Here is a 15546-nt window from a genome sequence, read left to right as displayed (position 1 = left end):
CCTGCGCCGAGCGCCCGCTAGCCTGGGCCCGGGCCGGCCGCCAGCAGCTGGCACACGGACCCCGCGGCAGGGCCAGGCCGAGTAACTCGCCCGGCTCCCCCTCTCCCAGGTGGTGAGCTTTGCCAGCCTGAAGTCGGACACGTCCCACAGCTGGATGGTTTTGTGTGTCCTCTGGTGCTCGGTCATCCAGTCCCTGCTCCTGCCCCTCTTCCTCTGGGCCTGCGACCGTTACCGCGCCGACCTGCGCGCCGTCTGGGAGAAGTGCGTGGCCATCATGGCCAACGACGCCGCCGAGGAAGGTGAGCGCCAGCGGCTCCGTGCGGACATGCGCCGCCTCCCCGGGCCAGCGTGCCCTCCCCGGGCCAGTGGCTGTGGCCCTCCCCGGGGCACTGGTCCCGCGGGCTGCACAGGCATGGCAGGGCTGGGCGACGGGCACTGCGGGGCGGTGGCTGCAAACGCTGCTCTGCAAGCGCTTAGCCCAAGGGAGGCGCAGCTCAGGCCCAGGGGCGCCACCAGCCTGCTCCCCCCCACACTCTGCCCCAGGACGCCTGGGCCTCCCTCTGGGGCGGGGGAGGCGGGAGCCGCGTGGCCCCCTCCCTCCCCAGTGCTCTGGGGGCTGGGGCGCGCCCCCTCCCATCTCTTCCCCTCCCCTTGATGGGGGGGCATGCTCCACATGCTGCCCTGCCTCCTCCCCTCCCCGTGGTGGGGCGGGGCCTTAGCAGAGGGGGCGGGGCTGTAGCTGCGGGGACCACCCACTCAGACCATTTCAAGCCGCATGGTAGGCAAGCTGGTCCCTTGCCTGGAGCCGCCAGGCAGCCCTGGGCTCTTCACTGTCACTGCCCCACGTGGTCCCCGGGTGGGTGCGGCTGGGGGCCCGACGTCCTCCCTGAGGCCAGAGGGGGCTCTCACCTGCCTGACACGGCTCCCTTGCTGCTGGCCTCCGCAGTGCGCTGGGCTCTCGGGGAGTGTGGCTGCCCTCGGCAGCCCTGTCCGCAGCCCCTCCCGCGGCTCCCTTCCCCCGGGGCTGCTCTGCGACGGCGGGACCCCGCGTTCTCCCGCGTGCCCACAGGAGCGGCGCCGCCAGGGGCTGGGGAGGCATTTTCATTCTCCCGAGCGAGCCGGCCCCGCTGGCTCCTGGGATGCAGACCGGCTGGGGACGTAGCGCCCTGGGCACTGCTGGGGAATCGGCTACCGAGCCCCCCCGGCGGGTCTAAGCGGCGCGCGCTCCTTTCTGGTCCCAACTGGCTCGGATCCTCCCCTGCAGAGAGCAGCCTGGACGGTACCATCCACCCCGACCTGCTGTTCGAGCAGCCCTACGACTACAGCTACGGAGGGGAGATCCTGGCCCTGGAGCAGGTTGCCAGGTGCAACCTCTCGGCGCTAGAGCGCGGGATCCCCCAGGTGTACCCCGGGCGCCCGGCGCAGGAGGACAAAATGCAGTACCTGCAGGTAACGGCTCCGGAGTGGGCAGGGGGCAGCCGGGAGCTTTGCTTAGTGGTGGCCCAGCTTGGGGGGTCTCTACCGGCAGCTTTGCCCCCCTGGAATGTCCCCGCCGGCTGCCTGGGGGTCCAGGCACATTCCGCCCCTCCAGGGCCGCTTGCCCTTGTCTGCCCTGGCCCTGGCCCAGCCGTTGTGGGGCCGTCTGGCCGCGCCCTGGTGTCAGTGGGAAGTGGGCGAGTGGAGGCAGCACAGCAGGCGCAGGAGAGGGTGTGGCGGGGAGGGGTGCATGGGAGCGAAGGAACGTGATCAAAGCGGGCGGCATTCTGACTGGCGGAAAATCCGGCAGGGCAGCTGGGGCGCGCCCCCTTTTCACGTGCCCAGCTGCCTTTGCTGCCTTTTCTCAACGCCCCGTCCCCAGCGCCACCGCCAGCCGCCTTGCTGCCCCCCAGCTCTGGCTGCGCAGCGTCCTAGTCTCGGCGGGAACAGAGTTCCACGCGGCCAGCCCGTCTGACCCACCCGCTGGCCCCCAGGCATGGTGAGCACTGGCGGGGGGAGGACTGGAAGTTGGAGCCACGGTTCCACACCCAGCAGTCAGTTCTTACGCGTGTGCACTGGGGCCGGCCTCCTTTGTGCCAGGCGCTGTACAGACACCGCCCGGCCCTGGGAGCAGCCGCCGGGCAGAGGGGGACACGCTCCGAGGGGAGAAGCAACATGCCCCGGTCACATAGTCCCTGAGCACTTCCCTAGGGGCTCCGCTCCAGCCCCCCGGCTCACCCAGGGGTCTTCTCAGCCTTAGCCCAGCGCTGGCAGCAGCTTCGCCCTGTCCGCCCCACGGAGAGCTCGAGGCAGTAGCAGAGGCGCCGGCTGGAGCTCGCCCGGGCCTGCTCTACGACGGCTGGCGCCCCTCAGCGTGGTGGCTGCCGTGCTGCGGCCCTGGCGACGGAGCCTTAGGCCGGGGGCTGATCTCTGCCGTTGCTCTCTCCCCTCGTCTCCAGGTCCCGCCTCTGAGGCGTTACTCTCACGACGAGACGGACATTTGGACGACGGGCCAGATCTCCGCCTACCTCCAGCACTGGGGGCTGGGCGAGGAGGCGGCGGGCCTGGCCCGCCTCCTGCTGCCGCGGCCCCCCCACAGGCGGAGCAGCCTGAGCTCCTGCCACGAGGAGCGGCTCCCCTCCCGCAAGCGCCGGAAGTCCGCCGAGAGCGTCCTCTCCCCGCAGCCTCCCCCCCGCGAGGGCCTGTACAAGTGCTTCAGCAAGGAGGAGGGGGTGAACTTCATCGACGAGAGCCCCCTGCCCAGCCCCCGCCGGGGCCCCCCGCGCGCCGCCTCCTTCTCCCTCCTCCCCCAGGTCTTCCTGCCCCCGGCGGGCGGGTGCCCCAGCTTCCCGCTGACCCGCTTTGAGCGGGAGCCCCAGGGGCTGCGCAGGTTCCCGGCGCCGGGCAGGGGGGACACCCTCACCGTGCCCAGGCCCCCGCACGCCCACGAGGACCCCAGAGGCCTCTTCCCTGAAGGAAACCGGGGACCAGTCCCTTTCAAACTCGGGGAGGGCCAGGCCCTGGGCAGCCGCCCCGCAAGCAGCAGCTGCTCCGAGGCCGGGGGATTTCGGACGGGGTTGAGCACCACCTGGGTGGGGCAGGAAAACCTCCAGAAAGTGGGGAGCACCACGAGCTTTCTGAGCTCCCCGTCTGCCTCGTCTGGGTACATCACCTTCCACTCCGACTCCTTTGGCTCGGCCTCCTAGGCCTCCCCGACACCACCTGCCGCGCAGGCGGGTTTTCCGCGGCTTTCCTCGCGCTGGTCCACGGCGCGGCCTCGGGCGAGGAGCGGGAGCTGGGCCTGGCACCAAGAAACCTGAGGCCCTTCTCGTGCCCGACGGAGGGCGGCAGAGAGACTGGCTGGAGGAACGTCTGAGCCGAGGGCGGTGCAAAAACCTTTGAAATTCCTACTCAGGTGGACAAACCCGCAGCATGGGCCTCCCAGAGCCTGGCCACGTGCGGACGGCAGGGGAGCCCACGAGGCGGGGATCAGAGCAGGTGTTGCAGCCGCTTTGTCCCAGGCGGCAGGATGGCGCCGTCCTTAAAGCGCTGGCGGGTGCCGAGCACCACGGTCTCCTGGCGTTTCCTCGTGGCTGTACCACGGGCATCGTTTCTCCCGTGCTCGCTAGCACGTGGCACCCTCCGGCCAGGCTGGTGCTGACCGTCGAGCTCACACATCCTGGAGAGAGGAAGAACGGGGTTTCTCATTCTCTGCCGGGCGCAGCCGCCTTCTCCCCAAGGTAGTGGCCACGAGAGCGCCTTGCGGTGGGGGGACGGTGTGTGCGTGCGTGTCGCTTCTCCCAGCCCCCTCCCCCTCGCGCGCTGGGACAAGGCCTAGCTAGCAGGAAGGCCTGGCCCGTGCGTGCGCGCTGGCACACGCAGCTCTCACTGCCGTGTGGCGCAGCTGGCAGAGTCCGACGGACACGTGGGCCCGGCATAGGGCAGGTCAGAACACGTCCCGGCCACACGCGGCTCTCACTGCCGTGTGGCGCGTCTGGCAGAGTCCGACGGACACGTGGGCCCGGCATAGGGCAGGTCAGAACACGTCCCGGCCACACGCGGCTCTCACTGCCGTGTGGCGCGTCTGGCAGAGTCCGACGGACACGTGGGCCCGGCATAGGGCAGGTCAGAACACGTCCCGGCCACACGCGGCTCTCACTGCCGTGTGGCGCGTCTGGCAGAGTCCGACGGACACGTGGGCCCAGCATAGGGCAGGTCAGAACACGTCCCGGCCACATGCGGCTCTCACTGCCGTGTGGCGCATCTGGCAGAGTCCGATGGGCACGTGGGCCCGGCATAGGGCAGGTCAGAACACGTCCCGGCCACACGTGGCTGCTGTTCGTGCTGGCGTGTGGAGCCAGGCAGCTCACACAGAACCCGCTGTGTCCTGAGCCCGTCACACAGACCCGGTTGACATTTCACCCGGACCAGGCTGTTTCTCTCCGCTGCTGCTGGGCTTAACAGCAAGACGCAGCCAGACAGTGTGACCGGCCCGGCCTCTGCCGCCGGCCCATTTGCGGGCCAGGTCTTTCCGGGGGTCGCAGAAGGGGGCGGGTGTTTGGCGAGGCGCGCTGATGCCCTGGGCAGAACGCAGGCCCGGATAAGCTTTTGGCACCAGCGAAAGGCTGCGGTAATCGCCCACAAACCGACGTCTCTCCTCGTCCTTTCTCGCCCCTGAGTGTGCACCACAAAGGGAGGAGGGAAGGGGGGAAGAGGCGACATTTCCATGTCAATGGCTGCGTCCCAGCCTCGCTGTTAACCTGCTGTTCTGCACAAAGCAGCCGCTTCGGAGGAGTCAGGGTCTCTGTGTTCTGCCTGGAGAAGAGATGAAGGAGCTGGGGGCAGGAGAAGGGAGACTTTCCGTGTGCTCCTTGGTTTCACGAGGACACTCACTAGTGGGGAGAAGTCACACCCTGCTAGTGACCAGAGGTGAAGAAGTGGGGGCGCCCGGGGGTGCAGCTCCAGCAAAAGTCGGCAGGGGCTTATGAAAGGGCCAGCAGGGACCTGGGTTGCAACAGGACAGCACCTGCCTGACATCGCAAGTGACTTTCCCTGCTGCTAGTGACCAAGGGCACCATGTTTGTGCAAGACACTGTGTGCACATGCACAGATCCAAAAAGTAACTCCTCGACACTTGTACGGGTCACTAGCAAGGGCGCCGTTTCGGGCAGCTGGGGGGCAGCCCTGTGCTCCGGGACGCGGCTGGCTTTTCCTCCCGTTCTGCAGGCGCTAAGGGAGCGAGGGGAAAGTGCCTGCATTCCGTGCATGCCTCTCGCACCTGGCTGGTGAGCTCCCTTCATGCACGGAATGCAAATACTTTCCCCTCGCTCCCTTAGCACTTGGGAAACAGGATGACCATCCCGGAGCGCAGGGCTGCCCCCCAGCCACCCGAAATGCTGAGGAGCTACGTTTTGGATGTGCAGTGGGTGCGTTTGCACGGCGTCTTGCACAGGGGCAGGCACCTGATAGCGAATAGTTAGGCCCAAGGCAAGGGGATGGGCTCAGAGTGTGATTATTCTATTTGATTACTGTGAATAAAATGTTGTTTCTCTAGGGGGAAGGAGACGATTGGCACCTGCTAAGCTACCACCCCGGCTTCAGCGGGCCAGGGACGGAGCCCACCCTGACCAGAGGCACAGAGGGGGTAGAACCATTTGTCTGGGGCCTGTAATGGCCAGTTACCAGACACAGATCTGTGACTCGCTCCATGCAGCTCCATGACTCACCGCCAAGGCCGGAGGCTGCTTGTTCCTGCATGTGGGACCTGGCCACTGGTCACGTGGTCACGTGGCTCCTTGCATTCGTGCGGCTCTCAGCCTCGTTGCTCTGGAGCGGCGTGAGACTGGGGAAGGGAGGCCTGCTGCTTATGGGCAGATGCTGGGACCTCCAGCGACTTGGTGGCCTCGCCGTGGCTCCAGGCACAAGCTACGGGTGAAGTGGCAGGTTCGCGCCGTGACGCTCGTTTCCAGGCCCTTCCACCGCAAGCAACGTGGGACGTGCGAAAACAAAACTGGCCCCCAACCCACCTCCCCTGAGCCTTTGGTTCCCCCCCAGCAGCCAGTGGGGGGGGGGTTTCTGGCAGAGCCGTTTCCGTTCCCTGCCCAGCCACGTATGCACTGCCAGCGAGGACCCGCCTCCTGGCCCACGGCCCCTGCTTGGACTCTCGGCACCACTGCCCACAAGCAATGCACTGCCCCCGCTCGCCCCCGGAACCCGCCCTCCGCCCTGTGCGTCAGCACTGGCATCCAAGTTAGGATCATCGGGGAAAACTCCTCGGTGACCGGCAGGCTGCTGATAATCGCTGCTGATTTCCCCAGCCCCAGGCGCTGGGAAGTGCGGAGAGTTGCCGTGGCAGAGTCTAGTCTGCTCCTGCCCTCAGAGCCACATGCCCCTGCCATACGAGTGCCCTTCCCTGGCACGGGCATCACCTGAGAGCCGGGACACAGTGGCAGAGTGGGGAGCTGAGGGACGGGGCACAGAGGCAGGCTGGGGGGCTGAGGGACGGGGCACAGAGGCAGACTCGGGGGGCTGAGATATGGGGCACAGTGGCAGACTCGGGGGGCTGAGATATGGGGCACACTGGCAGACTGGGGGCAGAGGGATGGGGTGCAGTGGCAGATGGGGCGGAGGGATGGGGCACAGTGGCAGACTGGGGGAGCTGAGATATGGGGCACAGTGGCAGACTGGGGGAGCTGAGATATGGGGCACACTGGCAGACTGGGGGGCTGAGGGATGGGGTGCAGTGGCAGATGGGGCAGAGGTATGGGGTGCAGTGGTGGACTGGGGAGCGGAGGGATGGGGGTGCAGTGGCAGACGGGGCTGAGGGATGGGGTGCAGTGGTGAACGGGGCGGAAAGATGGGGTGCAGTGGCAGATGGGGGTGGAGGGATGGGGTGCAGTGGTAGACTAGGGGGCTGAGGGATGGGGTACAGTGGCAGAAGGGGTGGAGGGATGGGGTGCAGTGGCAGACTAGGGGGCTGAGGGATGGAGGTGCAATGGCAGATGAGGGATGGGGTGGAGGGGTGGGGTGCAGTGGCAGATGGGAGCAGAGACGGGGTGCAGTGGCAGACTAGGGGGCTGAGGGATGGGGGTGCAGTGGCAGATGGGGGCGGAGGGATGGGGCACAGTGGCAGACTGGGGGAGCTGAGATATGGGGCACACTGGCAGACTAGGGGGCTGAGGGATGGGGGTGCAGTGGCAGATGAGGGATGGGGTGGAGGGATGGGGTGCAGTGGCAGACTAGGGGGCTGAGGGATGGGGGTGCAGTGGCAGATGGGGGCGGAGGGATGGGGCACAGTGGCAGACTGGGGGAGCTGAGATATGGGGCACACTGGCAGACTAGGGGGCTGAGGGATGGGGGTGCAGTGGCAGACTAGGGGGCTGAGGGATGGAGGTGCAATGGCAGATGAGGGATGGGGTGGAGGGATGGGGTGCAGTGGCAGACTAGGGGGCTGAGGGATGGGGCACACTGGCAGACTGTGGGGACTGAGGGATGGGGGTGCAGTGGCAGAACGATTACGTCCCTCAGACCCACCTGAGGTTCCGCCCCTGCCCTGCCTGGGAGTAGCAGCCCTGGAGCCCGGTGAGTGCCGTGAGCAGGTAGGTTCCGCTCTCTGACTGCGGCGCATGGGAAGTGCCTGTCGGAATCAGTCCCGAGGCTGTTTAGGGGGCTGGGAAAGGTAAAAGCCATGGGGATTTCCCTGCCATTTTTCACCTTCTAATACCTCGAGGTCCGTGCCAGCCACATCCCACTGCCGTGCAAAGCGGCTTGGACGTGGGGTTCCCTGGAGCCCGCCAGTGGATGGGGGCAGGGACACAAGGCGAGGTGTCTGTCAATGGGGCCTTTCTGCCGGGGAGCCAGGTGCTGGCGATGCGCCTCGGTCGGGCATGTCTGGGCTCCCGAGCAGAAGCCGTGTAGAGACCACTGCTCATTGGGTCTGGCTGAGCCCAAGTGCAGCTGTTTCTGGAGGGCTTGGAAGGAAACGGTGCCGCCGGGGGTTAATAACCGTCTGTAGCAGGGGAAGAATCGCTGTTGCCAAAGCTCCCGTCGGACTCTAGAACCTGCTCTCGGCAGCACCGCATAGCCGCGTTGGTCCCAGACAGACGAGGCGGCGGAGGCGATATCTCCTGCTGGACCCGTTTCTGTTGGTGAGCGAGACAGTTGCAAGCCACACCGAGCTCAGCTCTGGGAAAGGTCTTCCCAGCAGCACAGGTGTCTGCAAAGTGGAGCAGATTGTTCAGCGTTCACACACCTGTCAAGGGGCCGTTCCTAGTGAAGTGCTAACCCTCTTTCCCTGGGGAGACTCTTCCAGAGTCCAAATCCACATGAAGGGGGCTGTGTCTACACAGGGCAGGTTTGGCAACCAAAGTGCTGTCGAGACACAAAAGTCACCAAAAGTGAAAAATGTTCAAACCAGTTTTTCTGCCTCCCATTTTTGATATTTCATGGCCACATTGCTAGCACCCTGTGGTCAGATAGAGCAAAGCATTGTGGGTGAGCTTCCCACAGGGCAGAGCTGTGGGTTGGCAGAGCTGATCCCTGTGCTTCTTGGGATTCCCTGAGAGCTCTCCGGGCTGAGGAATGTCAAAGCAGTACCACCATCTCTCCAGCCTTCCCCCTGCAGCAGCAGTCTGTCTGCTGCTGGGTTCCTAGCCGGGCAGAACAGGAGCATTCCAATGATTTGCTCTTCGTTTGTTCCCCAAACGGAGAATCTCACGCAGCTGTCAGACACTTCCCAGAGCTTAGAAAGGGGAAGGGCGCAGGCCTGCAGGGCAGCAGAGATCACAGAATACTGAGCAGAGGCATCAGTGCAGGCATTGTGGGATCCTGGTGGAAACTAGTACTCTGGACAAAACAAACAGCAGAGACCACACTGGCTGTTTGTAGACAGTAAAGGGAGAGGAAAAGACAAAAGTCTGGTAGGGCTGGAAGTTTTTTGTCACCAAGACAAAGTTTACATGCCAGTGTAGACAAGCCCTAGGACACTTGTCCTGACTTCCACCTTCAGCTTTCCCTGTGGTAAACTCCTGCCATCCCTGCCTTCTCTTGACTTGGTGGTTCTGCTGCAGAGCTTCTGTCTGTCAAGTACTTGCATTATGGCCGTTCCCTGCCACCCTCTTCCTGGCCTCTTGCTCTTCCAGTGGTCTCCATTAGGTCAGCAGCCCTCTGGACACATCCTGCACTGGACTTCCTCTCTTGATCCCTTCAGTTTGTCGTTGTCACCTGGAAGGAGGCTGCCCCAGACTGCATCTGCATGCGGTATTGCATGGGTGCTGCGTACACACGGCTCTTTCCTCTCAGGTCTGTGATGTTAGGCTTGTGTGAATGCAGCCCGATATATACTGTAAAATACGGCACCATGCATGTGTTGCGTCCATGTACTCTTGCATTTCTTTGCGTTAGACCAGCGGTGTTCTGCCGAGGTTCCCCGTCGCCCACAGGGGCAGTCTGAGAACAGCGAGTCGACATCCGACGCCGCAGAAAATGAACTGCTAGCACTTTTGACAGGACTCTGGGCCCTGCTGTTTATTTTCTATGCAGTGAGCTTTTTTGCCAGCTCACAAGTGAGGAAGGGTGTCTGAGCATGTTCAGGAGAACCCACCAGGGCCTGCATATGGCCTGTGTCCTCTGCCATTTCCTTTCCCATCATGACTGATTGCCCTGGGCAGGGAGGCAGAAAACATCCCTTCGATAGCGTTCCTTTTCCGTACGGGGAGGCCTGTTGGGTCTTGACACACCAGGCTCCTGTGGGCTCTGTCACTCACTGGCTAAGTGACTTGCCCAAGGTCACACCACTACTCCGTGCCTCAGTTTCCTCAAAGGCAGGTTAGTAATGTTTGCCTTTCTCACAGAGTGATGATCCCTTGATGGACAGCATGTGTGAGTGCAAAGTGGTTTCTCCTTGTCAGCTGTCCTGATTCACTGCCCTGTAGGAGTACTCAGCTGCCCCCAGGTAGCCCCTGCTACCTTGGTAATCAGCAAGGGTGGGGAAAGGAATTCCAGGGAGAGCATGGAGCTAAATGTCTGGGTGTGGGCCAGCTCTCCTTTGCTGTGAGAAATAGTCCATAACAGATTGCCAGGAAAATCTGCTGCCTGTGACAGTGAAAGACGACAGAGAGAGTAGCCAATATGTTCTGTCATTGATGGGCAGAGGCCTCCATGTGCGGACCACACTCAAAACCCCGCACACTTTCCCGACAGAGACTGCTTTCAATGGCCCTCACAGACGGCTGCCAACTGCACTGGACTGGAAATAAAAAGCTTTTGGACACCAAAGTTCAACTCCTCTGAAATTGGAGCCACCAGCTGAATTCTTTTGGCTTTGAGGTGTGACAGGTCTAACCCTGACTCTTTAAAAAAAAAAAAAAAAAAACAGCCAACAAACAACCCAGACCCTACCATCGATTCAAACTCATGACTGAAGCATTAAAGAAACAGCCTGTCTCAGTGTTCCGGTTGGATCCGTAATCGTTTGTCGTCAGCAAAACTAGTCTTGAGCTCTGACCACCAGGGGAGTGAGATTTCTCCTGGTAAGTGAGCGAAGAGCATCTCTGTGCTAGGGGCGGGGTGTGAGGCACGCTTAGAATTTGGAATGTGCAATGTTTAAATCAAGGGTGGGGAACCTAAGGTCTGGGGCCGGATGCAGCCCCCAGCTTGCCTAGATCTGGCCCCTGAGGCTCGGGGCTCCCCTAGAATTGGGGAGCCCACCCTGGGGGGGGGGGTTGTTTCTCATTTGTGTGCAGTCCCCAACTGATTTTTCTGGGCTCAGTGGCCCACACCCAAAAAGGGTTCCCCAACCCTGGTTTAAATGAACCATTTTTCAATTGCAATAAAACATGAATCACAAACTTAGAAGCAAGGGGTTAAACAGAGCATCTGGGCGGATGTTTTATTCCTATTGATAAAATTCCACCACCAGAAAGTGATGTTGTGCCTTTAAGGATTACAAATATTGATGCTGGTTATTTATTAATAATTCTGTTGGTGACCTCTTTGTGTTTCACCTCTACCCAGGGGAGAACAAGGCTTTAAGAGTTGTTAACAATTTGTAGTACTGTATCTTTTTAACTATTTGTAGTGTCAAAGCGCAATATTCTGAAAAGAATGTGTTTGTGCCACCATATCACAGAGAGCCCACCCTGATTTTTACTGAATTTTGGAGGAAAAAAAAGAATACAAAGGTGGCTCCGTTCTTTGAGAGAACTAACCAATGTCTTTCAATTGCACAATAACGATGGATGTTTTGTAAATTCCAATTTATTCCAATAAGGTCCTTTTGTTGGAACGCAAACTACTTCTTTAACCAATCCTGTGTGTATGCTGCCTTTGTAAGACCTCCACTCTGCCAGTGATATTGATGCTTTGCCACACTCCTTTCTATTGGTCGAAGTGGATTTGTCTTAAATAGAACGTGAAAAGCTTTTCTTCACAGTGTTTCTGATTCGTTTGTAATTTGCTCTTTTCTGACAGCTTGCGGGGTCCTCTCTGGAAAGGACTGAATAAAAGTTCCTTCGCTGTTGTTTACACGCTGTTCACCTTGCTGGTTTGCCTTTGCATTGCCCTGCCACTTCGCTTCTGTTTCTTCAGGTGCAGGCCACAGCTCTCCTGCCTCTCGCCACCGGGCCCAGGGGTAAGCAGTTCAAACTCCAGGGGCCCTCTGCAAACCTGAACATGGGCAAGAGAATAGCAGACATCCCCCTCGGTTCCCTGGGGCTTGTGCTCCCGAATGATTAAGTGTGTTTGGAAAATCCCATCCCAAATCATCCAAACTCCGCCCTGGGCCCATTTCTGCTACAGAGCTTAGTGATGCCACACACCCCAGAACCAGCCGCATTTTGTGTCTGTTGGCAAGGCTCTCCAGACACTCGGCCATGGTGTACGCTCTCCAGGGGTGAAGGAACTTAAATTTCTTACAGGCGCTGTCCTATTGCAACCCGGATCTCTGCCAGCACTTTCGATAGCCCCCTGCCGGCTTTTGCGGCAGCTCAGCCAGCTCTTGCTGGAGCTGCACACTGGGGCGCCCCTGCTTCTTGTCACCTCTGCCCCTCTCCAAATGTCACTGCGGTGCATGGTGGCAGGCATGGCGCCTGGCATGGCTCAGGGCTGGCTGTACGTGGGCAGGTTTGGCCTGGGCGGAGGCATCGGAACCCAACGCCCCCAGAAAAGATGCCAAGCCAGCAGCATCCGCCTGCCCCAGCCCTGGAGTTCAGCTCATCCCAGGCACTGGGGCTGTCGATTACTCTGCAGGAAGTGCCAGCAAGCAGGGTGTCTAGTGCATGGGGGTCTGCACACACTCGCCGTGCAAGGCAGCATCCCTATTAGTGCCTGTGCCGCTGCTGCCATCTAGGGGGCAGAATTGGCAGCGCACGCCTGGCCTTTGCTGGGCCCCACGGAGCCCAACGAGGGGGCGGTCCTGGGGTGCCAACAGGCCTGTGTGTCTCTCCGTGGCCTCGGGGCGGGAGGGCACTTGGAGTGGGCAGGAAGGCGGCTGGTGCAGCACACAAGCAGCTCCCGTTCCCTCGTGCGGGCACAAGGGCCCCTTGGCAGAAAGGGGCAGCGCTCGGCAAAGCAGCTCCCCGAGAAGGATCTGCCCCGCCAGGCCTCCCCGCCACTCACACAGGAAGGGGGGCCTCCGGAGCCGGCAGGAGCAGGAAAGAAGGGACAGCCGTGAAGAAGGCCAGGCCATTCCAAGCAGCAGCAAGGGGACCCCAGGAGCCCCGGCCTGTCCGGTGCCGTTAGTGCCTCGCCTAGGAGCGCTTTCCCCAGCGTTGCTCCCACGCGCTGGTGAGTTAAAAGCAGACCTGGACCGAGTGGCCCTGGCAAAGGCGACGGCTATTGGTCAGTGAGCAAAACCGGGGGCAGCGTCCCTCTCCCGTGGCTGGCAAGGCACGTCCGTCCGCCCGCAATCCACCACTGGCGCCCCGGGCTGGAGCCACGCGGGCCGTGCCAATGAGGCACGAACAACCCAGCCTCGTGCTTCCCAGGAGATTCTCCGCCAGCATGTACAGCGTGGCTGTGGCAATAAATCCCTCCCCCGGCCCCGTTGGCAGGATCAAAGGGGGGCCCAGACAATGGCAGGGGCTATTGTCACGCTAGGGATTGCACGTCTCTCTCCTTTATGGGTCGGCTCAATTGCCTTCCTCTCTCTGGGACGCGCTCGGCGTGATTCAGTGGCAGACTGGCTGGGCAGCCCAGTTTATAGCCCGGAAGGTTAATCATTAACCCTTTCTAAATGCCCCCGAATAAACTCCTGCACATGCTGAGATCTGAGCAGGACAAGGGCTTTTAAATGACTCCTCTGCCCCGGCTGGCGCCCAGTCCAGCTCGGCTCCCTGCTCATGGCTGGCAACTGGCCGGAAGCCGAGTTCGCTGACAGCTGGCCCAGCGAGCAACGTGACCTTTGGTGACCACTTGTTCAAACACAAGCCTGCTCCAGGCTCCAGTTCCTCTTGGTGGGAAAAACGTGACTTGGAGGGACTGCAATCGCCGCTTCCTCTCGGCCAGCGGTGGCCTGGGGCAGTGACTTTGGCTGCAAGCGAGAAAAACGTCTGTCTGGAAGGAGACAGAAATTGCTTCTGAAATGACTCCTGGCCTGGCCCGAGACAGGAGATGGCATAAAAAATGAGCGTCCCAGGCAGGCCGGTGCACACCCGGACCTGCGACCAACACCCATTGTTGAGGCAAAATAAGCCTGGTGTTTGGGGAGCAGACCCCACAAGCACCGGGAGATGCCTGCCAGGGAGCGTGGGCGCCCTCGGGAGGAGCTTGCAGCTTGCCAGGATGCCCTCCCAGTTAGCGATGGCCATGCCGAGTCTCGTGTTCCTCGCAAGTGGCCCTTCAATCCCGGCAGAAAGCCTGGGGGATTACGTTGAGGCTGTGAATGATGGAGGGCGGCTTTTGCCCGGCTTCAGAGCCAGGCCAGGGCACGCCCCAGTCTCAGGGCAGATCCAGCGCTCTCCGGCCACTGCTCCGCTTTCTCCCAGCGAGGGAGATGCCACAAGGGGCACGAGCAGAGGAGCTCTGCCTACATTCCTCAGAGAGGAGCTCGTAAAGAAGCCGGTCCCCAAGTGTGTCCCCTCAGTGTGGCTGGTCCCCCTCAGTGTGGAAGCTGTGACCTTTCAGCTTGGTACCCAGAGGTATTGGACTCCCCCAGCACCAGCAGGGCAGGAAATCCCTGGAACTCTACCAGAGCAAACACGGCTCCGACTGGGCTTGGCCCCACCCGAACACGGCAAGGTCTGAAGGACAAACCTTCCAGACTCAGCGTTGTCACTGGTACCTCACCCACCAGGCTTCTCAGCACCATGCAGACCTGAGCATCCCCGTGCCAGGCGCCCACCTCACCATGTTCAGCTTTTCGGAGACAAACGCCTCTGCCCCGGTCCCAGGTCTGTCCTGGGACCATCCTATTCAACCTATTTATAAATGATCTGGAGAAAGGGGTAAACAGTGAGGTGGCAAAATTTGCAGATGCTACCCAACGCCTCAAGATAGCTAAGCCCAAAACAGACTGTGAAGAGCTTCAAAAAGATCTCACCAAACTGGGCAACAAAATGGCAAATGAAATTTACTGTAGATAAATTTCAAGTAATGCACATTGGAAAAATAATCCCAACAGACCAGAGGCACCGGAACCTTTATGTGCTGAAGTCCTATTCATCCACTGCCTTGCCACTCTGGGCTGGGACCCACCAGATGATGAATACTCCAGGAGCTGATAGAGGAGGTATCTGAGCCTCTAGCTATCATCTTTGGAAAATCACAGAAGACAGGAGAGATTCCAGAAGACTGGAAAAGAGCAAATCTAGTGCCCATCTATAAAAAGGGAAATAAGAACAACCCAGGAAACTACACAGTAGTCAGTTTAATTTCTGTGCCAGGAAAGATAATGGAGCAAGTAATTAAGGAATCCATCTGCAAACATCTGGAAGATAACAAGGTGATAGGGAACAGCCAGCATGGATATATAAAGAACAAATCATGTCAAACCAATCTGATAGCTTTTTTTGATAGGATAACAAGTCTTGTGGATAAGGGAGAAGTGGTGGACGTGGTATCCCTAGACTTTAGTAAGGCATTTGATACAGTCTTACATGATCTTCTTATCAATAAACTAGGCAAATACAATTTAGATGGAGCAACTATAAGGTGGGTGCATAACTGGCTGGATAACCGTACTCAGAGAGGAGTTATTAACGGTTCACAATCCTGATGGAAGGACATAACAAGTGGGGTTCCGCAGGGGTCTGTTTTGGGACTGGTTCTGTTCAATATCTTCATCAACCATTTAGATATTGGCATAGAAAGTACGCTTATTAAGTTTGCAGATGATACGAAGCTCAGAGAGGTTGCAAGTGCTCTGGAGGATAGGGTCATAATTCACAATGATCTGGACAAACTGGAGAAATGGTCTGAGGTAAACAGGATGAAGTTTAATAAAGACAAATGCAAAGTGCTCCACCTAGGAAGGAACAATCAGCTTCACACATACAGAATGGGAAGCGACTGTCTAGGAAGGAGAACGGCACAAAGGGATCTAGGGGTCAGAGTGGACCACAAGCTAAATATGAG

At 60.1% G+C, this 15546-nt stretch overlaps 1 protein-coding gene across 2 annotated transcripts in view; it reads left to right on the top strand.

Moving 5' to 3' along the window:
• The window catches only part of GPR153 (G protein-coupled receptor 153), a 48925-nt gene extending 42213 nt beyond the window's left edge, over window positions 1–6712 (top strand). The window contains exons 4-7 of one of the 2 annotated variants that reach the window (XR_012897277.1): window positions 110–299; window positions 1265–1449; window positions 2436–3716; window positions 5531–6712. Coding sequence is in view for 1 of the 2 variants with exons in the window: in XM_075906344.1 (XP_075762459.1) it covers window positions 110–299; window positions 1265–1449; window positions 2436–3182 (1122 nt within the window). In the remaining variant the exon portion in view is untranslated. Of the gene's footprint in view, window positions 1–109; window positions 300–1264; window positions 1450–2435; window positions 5251–5530 lie in introns of those variants that run through there. The other variant, XM_075906344.1, reaches the window with a different exon arrangement.
• The last annotated feature ends 8834 nt before the right edge of the window (window positions 6713–15546 follow it).

This window comes from Pelodiscus sinensis, chromosome 23 (assembly GCF_049634645.1).
Source record: "Pelodiscus sinensis isolate JC-2024 chromosome 23, ASM4963464v1, whole genome shotgun sequence".
NCBI classification, from domain to species: Eukaryota; Metazoa; Chordata; order Testudines; family Trionychidae; genus Pelodiscus; species Pelodiscus sinensis.
This window is presented reverse-complemented; position numbering and strand designations above follow the sequence as displayed.